At 42.7% G+C, this 12,419-nt stretch overlaps 1 protein-coding gene across 1 annotated transcript in view; it reads left to right on the top strand.

Annotated features, from left to right (window-relative positions):
- Nucleotides 1-1,092: 1,092 nt before the first annotated feature.
- The window catches only part of LOC124616587, a 36,674-nt gene continuing 25,347 nt past the window's right edge, over nt 1,093-12,419 (top strand). Inside the window, exon 1 of the mRNA XM_047144907.1 lies at nt 1,093-1,277. Within this exon, the coding sequence (XP_047000863.1) occupies nt 1,109-1,277 (169 nt within the window). The 5' untranslated portion in view covers nt 1,093-1,108. The remainder of the gene's footprint in view (nt 1,278-12,419) is intronic.

Genomic DNA, 12,419 nt, shown 5'->3' on the forward strand with positions numbered 1-12,419 from the left:
ACTCGAACTCGGGACCTTTGCCTTTCGCGGGCAAGTGCTCTACCAACTGAGCTACCGAAGCACGGCTCACGCCCGGTACTCAAAACTTTACTTCTGCCAGTACCTCGTCTCCTACCTTACTGGCAGAAGTAAAGCTGTGAGTACCTCGTCTCCTACCTTACTGGCAGAAGTAAAGCTGTGAGTACCGGGCGTGAGTCGTACTTCGGTAGCTCATTTGGTGGAGCACTTGCCCGCGAAAGGCAACGGTCCCGAGTTCGAGTCTCGGTCGGGCACACAGTATTAATCTGCCAGGAAGTTTCATATCAGCGCACATTCCGCTGCAGAGTGAAAATCTCATTCTGGAAACATCCCCCAGGCTGTGGCTAAGCCATGTCTCCGCAATATCCTTTCTTTCAGGAGTGCTAGTTCTGCAAGGTTCGCAGGAGAGCTTCTGTAAAGTTTGGAAGGTAGGAGACGAGGTACTGACAGAAGTAAAGCTGTGAGTACCGGGCGTGAGTCGTGCTTCGGTAGCTCAGTTGGTAGAGCACTTGCCCGCGAAAAGCAAAGGTCCCGAGTTCGAGTCTCGGTCGGGCACACAGTTTTAATCTGCCAGGAAGTTTCATATCAGCGCACACTCCGCTGCAGAGTGAAAATCCCATTCCAGTGGTCACAATGTTCAGTTCACCAGCGTATTTACTACGCCATTGCTTTATCATCACTCATTATGAACAGAAAATTCAGTTCTACTAACTACAGCTATCTAAAATCTCCCTCTTCCCAATTCAGTGCTAAAGATTGGCGGGCCTGGCGATTTTTGTTTCGGAATAGTAAAACAACATTTCTTGTCATCGCCTCCACCGCTATTAGTGGAACTCTCTGTCGTCGTAAAAGCATATGGCAGATGTACGTATAAAAGGAACGAAAAACTTTGTGTGCCAGTGTGTGTTGGCAGCAGGCCACTGTCACAGCAAACCCGGGATATGGCTGTGATCCGGATGAGAGACGTCATCCTTCCTGTGGTTTAATCATCCCGCGGAAAGAGTTCCGCTACGTTTGTCGCTATACTTAGCCTGTGCTGCCTGCGATCTGCACTTCGAGTGTTTCCATCACAGTCTGAACAGCTGGAACAATGCATCCAGGGGACGTAGCTGCAAGGTTGCTGCTTTTTCTGGCAGCAAATGGGACCGCGGTCCTCGATTGTTTCTGCAACCACGTTAACGGCGGATACCAAAGCAACGGCCTGAACGGACTCAACTTCGGTGAAATAACGATATGGCTGAACTACTGCCACTATCCGAGTGAGTACCTCTCGTACATTATGGATTCACACGACTCTTATCCAGCATACAATTAAGGACTACTGACTGGCAACTTGACTTGAACGCGCTATTACGAAATAGCATAAAGCCTTCTCAGCATGAGGATGGAGGGCTATATTATGTGGAAACTGCACTTCACTTTCTACTATTTAGGTCAACGGATTTTGTCCCGCCTTTTGTGAGTGAGGACATATCATGTAGTACGATTTGGACAGGATGTAAATGAGCTCAAACCGTTTTCCATATTTGTGAGAACAGGTGGAAGTCACACATTTGCCAAATGGCGTAGATAGTTTTTACGTTACCCAGAATGTTCTTGGGGAGATCTTTATGTACCTTGTCATAATCGTTCCTTTATGTATTTTCTGTAATTACACGTTTTACATAATTATGGAGATTCAGATATTACAATATATGGCAATACAGAGTGAATGTAGTGATGAGCAAAGGCTGTAAGTATGTAATACGTCAGTAAGAATTACAGCGTGTTTGAAAGAAATGTATAAATTCCGATCGTCGCGCAATTGCACTGCGCCGCTGCATGTGCTGTGATACGTAAGCGGGAAGTTCCGTGTCTTAAGAGAAAATGGCGAAGGGTATTCTGCCTGTTAGGACTTAACAGTCGGCGATCTGTCGATACAGTGCAGAGAAGATATATTTTTAATTATATCTATGTTTTGCTCCTGTGACTTTATTCAGTGCACAGGAAGTATGAATATAAACACCTTCAGTAAGAATTTTTTCGTTTTTGCTAAATTAGACTATCCATTTCCGACTCTCTGAGTCCATCGTAAGCTGTAGTGGCGGACTAAAGCCGTCGGAGGCCCGCGGTGGAGCTACTAAAGTAGGCCACCGGTCAGCTTAGAAATGAATCTAATTGTAGTGCTCATTTTCTAAAACGTGAGTGATGTAGATGTAATGGCTGATGAAAAATTAAATATTTGTAATGTGTGTACTCGTGTGTGTATGTGTTTGTTTCTTTTGAAGTTTACGGGTGCTCAACGGATAGGGCATCAACGTCCTTAGACACATTAAAAGAAGGATAAAATTACGAAAATTGTTAATGTATGTACTGGATCTCTCGTAACTGTAGTACGCATATGTAAAGGTATAATTAAACAACTCAAAATACGAATAAGCAGTTATCACAGCAATCATCAGGCAGAGTGCAATGAAATAATGAAGAGTATAATAAGAAAATTATCTCTTATTTTATAGCCTGGAAACAAAACTCGTACAGTAAGAATATCACTTAATTTCGTAACTTAAGTACTAGATAGTAGTTAAAAAAAGACTTAGTTAACTCCGTGTTTAGGCTTTGAAGACCACTCTTCATTCGACCGACCGCCATGTCTTCCTCAGTGATTCATCACTGGATTCAGACCTTGCTCCGGTTAGCTCCTCAATTCGTAGCACTAGGTTGTCTGCGCCCTGGTGTAGTTCTGTCAAAGAAAAAGACCCAGCACTACCGGTAATCCAGTCCGGGTCGCTGTATGGGGGGAGGGGGGTTTGTTGCATTAACAGCTTGGCAGTGGGAGCGGTCGAAATTTGGGTTATTATTGACATCACTGTAGGACCTGGTTTGTGCCCTTATTTTTAAGAAATTCTCAGTAACGTCGTTGAAATCTGTTTCTTTCAGTATTGATAACATGGACAGATTCGCTAGTCGTTTTTGATTCGCTGTAGAGCGAAGATAATTTTTTATTAGTTTCAGTTCAGAAAACATTTTCTCGCATCTTGTGACTGAGACACAAATGGTCATGAAGTATTGGATTATAACTGACGTACAGGCTAACGACTCACTGAAGTCCAATTTATTTATCAACTGAAGGATTCCTTTGGCTGCCAACGTAGCAACAACGTCCACACTCAATCTGTTGCACATAATAGCTAAGCTACATTTTTATTCCTTGCAGAATCTGCTCACTATCAAGCTCATTGTGAATTTGTTCCAGAGTTTCCAGTGCTACAGCAAGAGTGTCATCGGAAACTTCAAGCATTGATTTTGTTTCAACAACTTGGATTGGTGTGTTCCTTTACGACTGTGTATCGCTGTGACAACTCGTCTAGAAATGGGTCTTCCTGCTTTCTTTTGGTTAGATGTTACATTATCCATTGGTTGACTATGCCATCAATCCCACAAAGCGTCAACTTATCTAGAAGAATACTGTGATTTGCACAGTCAAACGCCTTTGATAGGCGACAGAAAATACTAGCTGGCGCTATTTTACTATTTCTTGCTTATAATATCTGGTGAGTTAATGTGTAAAACACATCTCAATAGAGTAACCTTCTGAAAACCAAACTCTGATTTGATAAGAATACTATTGTTGATAAGGTGAGATAATATTTTAGCATACATTGTCTTCTCAAAAATTTTGGAAAATAATGTCAGCAGTGAAATGGGTCGGTAGTGATTGACATCTCTAAATCATCTTTCTTAAAGAGGGATTTAATAATGGCGCATTTCAATCCCTCTGGAAAAATGTCTTTAGTCAGTGATACACTACATATTTTAGATAAGACTGGGCTTATTGTATGGGAACAGATTTTTAGTACTCTATTGGAAACACCACCCTAACCAGATGAGCTTTTATTTTTGGTAGAATGTATAATTTTCTTAATTACAGTAGGAGAAGTTGGTGATACATTCATGTGATTGAATTTTATGAAAGTTAAATTTCAGTATAATGATGTGATTTTGCTCTTGAACTGTTTGTCCCTGTGCTCTCTACTATATTTAAGAAATGATGCTTAAATGCATTTTTTACCTGTGACTCATCATTTATAGCACTCCCATTCAGTTCAACAGCGAAGTTGTCTTCTTTTATGGCTGGCTGTCCTGTCTCTCGTTTCACTACATTCCATATAGCCTCAAGCCTGTCGTCGGAAATACTGAGTTCTGAAATTATTTGCATGTTCTTCGTTTTTTTAATATGTTTCTTAGAAATTTTGAGTAGTTTTTGTAGTGTGTGACTACTGCAGGATCCCTATTAGTTTTTGCCACAAGATACCTTTTCCTTTCACAAGTTATTTTCTTGGTTTAAGCATCACCAAAGAAAACATTATCAGTTAGGGTCCTACTGTCTTTATACAGCAGTTGCTGGAAAGTTAACTACTGATACCAAATTGTAGGATACAAATTAGGGTTTCACATCATTTTCTTATCAGATTTCTTTAGAAAATCTACTTTGAAGTCGCCACAGACTGTTAACTGCTTGCTGCTGTTTGACAGCGCAGTAGGGAATCCAGATTACACATAAATGGTTCAGAATTTTCCAGTGGGGATCTATGAACAGTAACAATTAAAAGTGAACTATTTTTCATAATTAACTCACGAGGAAACGCTTCTATGTGCTGATCACTACCAAATCTACTTGTCTACGTCTTTTTGAACTTGTGGGAATAGGAGATGTTAGATACATTAAAACACACACATTAGTTCTGCGTGCGTAAGCTGCAATAGTGTAATCTTCTATACGTAACTTACCCAACCCTGTGGTTATGTGGTTCTCAGACGGAACAGGATGTCTGTTTGGAAAATTTAGAGACTCTGAAAAGATAGACAAGAAGCTCTTCTAGCTCGTTACTCAGTCCTCTAATATTTGGTGAAATGTGCTAACTTTACTTTTCTGTGCATTATTTACCATCTTTTGGGGCTCTTCTGTTTTTTTCTTTACAGCTTTCAAAACCGGGTGCCTGAATCCTGATTCCAACTTAAAAAACGTGTTCCTCTGACCCCACTAACCACAGGGATCTTCCTGTGTGAGATGGTGGCCCCGTATCTATTATCTGCAGGAAACTCAGCAACCTATCTTTCCCTCTCCAGTTCAGTTGTAGGACATGTCTAGTATATTCCCATCTCCCAACTGTAGCAAACTCATATGAGATTTCTCTCCAGTCAGCAGCAGCCTGCTCAAGTCAGTGTTCCCACAGCCCACATCATTGTTTATCCAGGGCTGGTCATGGTGCTGCAGGATCTCCACAAAACCCACATTTGTTTGTGTAGTTGCTACTCCTATTTCGTCCAGGTTACCTGTAATGCTGTAATTACTGTTCGTAGTTAGGATGTTCCCTGCTCCACCAAACATAATAACCTTATCCTATTTGCAAGAACTTTTGCACAAAGTTTCAACGTCTGCTGTCACCTGGCTAACGATGTCACTTAACAATAATTGTGATCTGGTACCCTGTCCACAATTCGTCCTGTACCAACTGGTATACACCCCTCAGACACCTACTATCTATCAGCAGGACTCTTTGCTTCCTGCTCTCTTTCGGTACTGTCCTACATAGAGTTTCTTGCTAGAAGTCTGCTGTACCCTAGTGTAACATACAGCTGGATGAGGCTCTTTTCCTCCTACTTCATGTAACAAGTCAAGTTTATTCAATACTGTTAGCACAAATGTAGATGAAGGTGAAGAGCTGTTCTCCTTTCTCCCATTGCTTGTTACCTTTACCCAGTTCCCAAGATCTTTTTACCCCGTCACCCTATCTAGTTCAAATTTTGCGTGATCTAATTCAGCCTGAAGGGCACAAATCTTTGCCTCTTGCCCAGCGATTCTCTTGTCTTTTTCGCAAAGCCTGCACTTCCAAGGGACATCATCGTTGTGTTCTCCATTCAGTTCCCCACCACAGTCACCTCAGTGACATTCCAATCCACAGTCTATACATACCATTCCCTCTTTGACTATCTTACTGTAACATCCACATTGCAATACAGATTACACGCTTATAACTAGAATTAAATCACTTAACACACTTTACGCTATACGAATATTCGTTAATTATGAGCAGCAAAAATTTGACCTACAGGTTAGCAGTTCAGGTGTATGATGTAATACAGGTTAGCGGTTCAGGTGTATGATGTAACGCAAAAAGTTATTTATTTCCGCTAACAACAAGAAGTTAACACTCACTCAACTGCAGAATCCTTTAAAATATCTTAATCACAACAGAATGTAACTTTATTGTACGCCAACAAACTGCACGTAAACAAGCGACTAGTGCAAAAGATTATAAATCCAACAAATTAAGATTTGCGCTATTTTCCGAATACATGAACTTAACAGTGAAAGGACGTGCTCAAATTAAATTGTTGGAAAGAAAAACAGAACAACTGGGTGGATTTTTTAAGTTAATTGTTCCAAAACGTAAACAAATATACTTTTACAACCCAACCTTAAGCTCTGTTCTGGACTAATTCGTAATGGAAAGTGATACAAATTACTCATTAAAAACGTGTATCAGACCGTTTTTAAATCTTACTATTAAAGGTACTAAACTAACTGTTATTACGATCTAAGTAACTTACGAGAAATCAAAAACTCGGACGTGTCGCCTGGCGAAGGACTGCCAGGACATTTGGAGTGGGAGGGAACACTAGTAGAAACCCTGAACTCACTTACTGACTCCCTCAGGCAAATCTCAGCAAAATTACACAATGATAGCGATGCCATTGACGATTTCATTTAGTGTCACAGCTATGCTATGAAGACAGAATATATGACGCCAGAATTCAGCCTGCAAGTTTCAACAGATAACAAAATACAGATCAGTGACAGGGAATTTCAAAGAACGCATGGTCTGCTTAGCCTTCTTTTCCTAAGACCCTCAAAAATCATAAATTATTCACCGAAAGATCTGGAAATGTATGGTGTAATATTTCATTTGCAGATGTACATAAAAAGCTGCTGGGTAACTAAAAAACCCTTACTGCTACTTTGTTGTGCATCTAATATAGGTTTTGTAATGGATTTGTATTTCGTGCTGCTTTGATTTCGACGTTCAGCATAAAAGAGTGAACAACCGATTCCCCCTGTGCATACATTATGATGATCCCAGTGAGCTAAAAGACCAGGTACAACTGCTTATGGCATCAGCTGCCGCTGGTAATACATCTCATTTGAATGAAGTCGTTTCAATAATTTTCCTAGCTTAGAGAGGGAGATATCATCGAATAAGTGTGGAGACGGTAGTTCGATAACTACACAAACCAACATTCAAAACTTACCCTCATAGACAAGTTATAATTAAAGGTTTGCATGACTTATGGGGTAGAGGATCTTATAGATATGACGGAATATTCATGTGTGAATGGTCATTGACACGTACCGTAAATTCGCCTGTGCATTACTGGTAAAAATAAAAATGGGGGAGATGTTGCAGAAATATTTGAGCGATAGCTGCAGATAGGAATGAATCGCTGCCTTAAACAGATCACAGTGGACAGTTTAAAATGGATATTTCAAAACTGTGATGAAGCGGTATGGAATACTCCACTATCCAACATTCATCCATCTAAACGTAAGTATCGTTGAACTCCTGAACTGAACACTGAAAGCTCAAATGTGAATGCCTTTAACCGTCTTGGTCCATACAAACGGACAGATATCCTACAACAAATAATCGTACAGTATAATTGAACCGAACATCACACAATAAAAATGAGACCAGTCGATGTTTGTATACCATATGTAGGAGTCATTATCACAAGCATATTAAGATGATGGATGAATGAAAACAGAAACTGAACATCGGTGATTTAGTATGTATTTCAAAACGAAAGACAGCATTTGAGAAGGAATACCTACTAAACAATCAAGTTCGATATTTACAGTTTCCAAAATACAGAGAACAAATCCCAGAACCTACATCTTAAAATACAGCAGTGGTACTGAAACTGCAGGATGATTTTACATAGAGAAAATGCAGAAAAGCTCAAAACCACATGTCCTTCTCATAGAGAGGATCATATGATGTCGTAGAAATGAAGCAGTAGTTAAATGACTTTGTTTTGCTCCAACACAAAACAGTTGGAGTGAAGCCAACTATTTTCTATATAATGGGGTGCACAGACTACAGCCACACAGAAGCATAACATGCACGATAGGTGACTCATTAGAGGTGGTGGTGGTGGTGGTGGTGATGGTGGTGGTATTCTCAACAAACTACTGGTCGAATTGTACATTGCCAGAGATAACTACTGTGAACCTACAACATAGCCTTAAAAACGGTTGGCATGCGATAATTAAAGGATTAATCTTCTCGATGAGGTGTGTAAGGAACACGACACTGCATGTGCAGCAAATGAAGATCTCCCAGGACGTCACACTGCAGATCGAATTTTAGCTGATGAAGCTGAGGTAGTACACTCCTGGTAATGGAAAAAAGAACACATTCACACCGGTGTGTCAGACCCACCATGCTTGCTCCGGACACTGCGAGAGGGCTGTACAAGCAATGATCACACGCACGGCACAGCGGACACACCAGGAACCGCGGTGTTGGCCGTCGAATGGCGCTAGCTGCGCAGCATTTGTGCACCGCCGCCGTCAGTGTCAGCCAGTTTGCCGTGGCATACGGAGCTCCATCGCAGTCTTTATCACTGGTAGCATGCCGCGACAGCGTAGACGTGAACCGTATGTGCAGTTGACGGACTTTGAGCGAGGGCGTATAGTGGGCATGCGGGAGGCCGGGTGGACGTACCGCCGAATTGCTCAACACGTGGGGCGTGAGGTCTCCACAGTACATCGATGTTGTCGCCAGTGGTCGGCGGAAGGTGCACGTGCCCGTCGACCAGGAACCGGACCGCAGCGACGCACGGATGCACGCCAAGACCGTAGGATCGTACGCAGTGCCATAGGGGACCGCACCGCCATTTCCCAGCAAATTAGGGACACTGTTGCTCCTGGGGTATCGGCGAGGACCATTCGCAACCGTCTCCATGAAGCTGGGCTACGGTCCCGCACACCGTTAGGCCGTCTTCCGCTCACGCCCCAACATCGTGCAGCCCGCCTCCAGTGGTGTCGCGACAGGCGTGAATGGAGGGACGAATGGAGACGTGTCGTCTTCAGCGATGAGAGTCGCTTCTGCCTTGGTGCCAATAATGGTCGTATGCGTGTTTGGCGCCGTGCAGGTGAGCGCCACAATCAGGACTGCATACGACCGAGGCACACAGGGCCAACACCCGGCATCATGGTGTGGGGAGCGATCTCCTACACTGGCCGTACACCACTGGTGATCGTCGAGGGGACACTGAATAGTGCACGGTACATCCAAACCGTCATCGAACCCATCGTTCTACCATTCCTAGACCGGCAAGGGAACTTGCTGTTCCAACAGGACAATGCACGTGCGCATGTATCCCGTGCCACCCAACGTGCTCTATATGGTGTACGTCAACTACCCTGGCCAGCAAGATCTCCGGATCTGTCCCCCATTGAGCATGTTTGGGACTGGATGAAGCGTCGTCTCACGCGGTCTGCACGTCCAGCACGAACGCTGGTCCAACTGAGGCGCCAGGTGGAAATGGCATGGCAAGTCGTTCCACAGGACTACATCCAGCATCTCTACGATCGTCTCCATGGGAGAATAGCAGCCTGCATTGCTGCGAAAGGTGGATATATACTGTACTAGTGCCGACATTGTGCATGCTCTGTTGCCTGTGTCTATGTGCCTGTGGTTCTGTCAGTGTGATCATGTGATGTATCTGACCCCAGGAATGTGTCAATAAAGTTTCCCCTTCCTGGGACAATGAATTCACGGTGTTCTTATTTCAATTTCCAGGAGTGTATATGCGAGAAGAGATATTGGTACAGGTTAGCGCATTGTAGCATTTGCAGTTCATAAAACCATTGTGGTAATATTAAGTTAGGTTTGGGGGTGAATTTCAACAAAGTTATGAATGTCACACATCGTGCATTAGAGAAGAAAAAGACAATAATGATGAAGAAGAAAACGGAACAGAGGTGTGTAAAAAAATTTATCTTGGCAGCTATGTGTGCAGCAAAACAGACTTTGAAGCATAAAAGAGGGAGAAGACTTATGAAAGCATCGGAGGTTCTACCTGTACTCAAGACCTCAGGTGGAGTTATTCCCTTCTTCATTCCTGCTCTCGTAGGCCTCCCAGCGGTGGGTTCAGGGGCTGATGGTGCTGCCGCTATTGACAGGACAGTCAAGAACGCACAGAACTCCGAGGAACAACTAAAGGAAACGAGAAGGCCTAACTGCATGATGGTAGCATCAGCCATCGGAAAAGGACTGTACTTAAAACCATACAAGAATTTGCTAGATCTCTTCATAAAAAAAGGCCCTTAGCGTTCCTATTAGATAGGACGCTTACATATATTGATCAGCTTAGGTTTGTTAGAAATACATTCAACATTACAAGATTCTGCGGTGTAATTATGCAAGATACATTACCGAAGACAATGTGGAAATCCTGAGAATGATGAATTGTGAATTTATATGTTGCTGGAGGACCTGGAACTCACTAGGTAGCTTATGTTAAAAAAAAATCTTCTTCTTACAGCCTCTGTAGCACCACGAGTAGCCCCTTCGTGGACTGCATCTTCCTCTTCTCCCAGAACCTCTTCATTCTTTCCCTTCCTCTCTCCCGCTCTTCTTCCGAGATCTTCAATGTCCTTTTCTCCTGCCGGCCCCACTGGTGACACTCTAATTTTTTCCTGTATTATTCTCTGTCGTTGATCTCCGGCATATTGCTCGGTGTATATTTCTTCCTCCAATTTTCCTTTCCTTCGACCTTGATCCCCACTTCCAAACAGTCCTTCCGAAGTTCAACAACCCACTTGGTTCCTGTCTTTCCCCTTGTCCTCCCTGTTGTTACCCACACTCTCTTCGTCATTCTATCTATACTTATCCTAACTACATGTCCAGAAAACCTTGCCCTTTTGAATCTGATTTCCCCGGATATTGTTCTCATGTTCCAGTACAAGTCTTCCCTAGGTCTTCGCATCCACCTCTCTCCTCCTCTTTTGGGATCTAGTATATTTTTCTCTCTTCTTTCTCTAGTTATTCTGCTCCATTTCTTCCTAGTGTCATCGTTTCCGCAGCATATAATACTGCATTCCTCACCGTTGCCTTGTAGTGACTTATCTTTGCCTCTGTGGATATATTCTTTTTATTGTATATCTCTCTCGTCATACAGAAGGCTGACCTCATCTTCTTTATCCTCTCTGTTATTCCCTCTTTGCTCCTGTTCCTTCCTGTTATAAATTCTCCCAGGTATTTAAATTTGTCCACCATTTGAGCAGTACCTTCCGGTGTTTCCCAGTCTGCAGTGGTATTTAATGTCTTTGTCTTGTTATAGGCGATCCCAGTCCCACCTTTCTGGCTACCTTACTTAAGTTGTCGAGTTGTGTCTTTGCGTCTTCTTCCGTCTCACTTACTACTGCTATGTCGTCTGCAAAGGCTAGGCAGTCCACTTGAGCCCTGTTGTGCTTTTTGTCACCCACATGGGTCTTTGGTATTCCCATTTCCTCGTTTATTGCTCTCCACTGCGTGATCACTTCGTCCAGTGCTATATTGAACAACAATGGTGACAATCCATCTCCATGTTTAACACCAGTCTTGATCTCAAATTACAAATAACGACTACTATTTCGACTATTTAGGTGACCTACAGTATTTGGAAGAATTTCGATACTTCACCAGCAGAAGAATGTGTTCTACAATTTTCAACGCTATCAAGACTTCAATAGCTATCTATGTGGTCATCTATGCATCGTGTTGCTTCTGAAGTTGACGACAAAGGATACATAAGGAGATGCAGCAAGCATCCATTCACCAGTCGAGATCCAAGTGCAGTGTCACATACTCTGACTTTAAACGAGCGATCGCCTGTACTGCGTGTGAATTACTTCCCACCAGTTGATTTAAGCGTTAGAGATTGGATTATTGCGCTGACTGGGCTGCAAACATAAAACAGCGTCCAAAATATCGCAGAATCTAACAATCAAACAATAAACTGAATCTGGAAATTAACAGAAAAAAGAAAGTGTGGAAATGGAACCTGGTGCAAAAGACGGAACTTCGGCTGCTGCTGGTTGTCGTAGAAACCTTCGTATTAGCCCCTAACTTTCTCATTACAGTCACTTCACGACACCTATATGAGAGGCTGTAATATGTTTTCCCACAGTTCTTTGAAGAAACTGTGTAGAGCTCACGTCGCAACTCTTCTTTCGTCACAGTATCGCTCAGTTGTCGTATTCTCACGAATCTTCCATTCTTCGACGTAAAGCACTTGAATCCATCTGATATCGACGAGTAAGAGATGTCCCCCGCCAATTTGCTGACCCTTCCAATTCTCTCGAAGTCCAA

This window comes from Schistocerca americana, chromosome 5, assembly GCF_021461395.2.
Source record: "Schistocerca americana isolate TAMUIC-IGC-003095 chromosome 5, iqSchAmer2.1, whole genome shotgun sequence".
In the NCBI taxonomy this organism is placed as follows: Eukaryota; Metazoa; Arthropoda; class Insecta; order Orthoptera; family Acrididae; genus Schistocerca; species Schistocerca americana.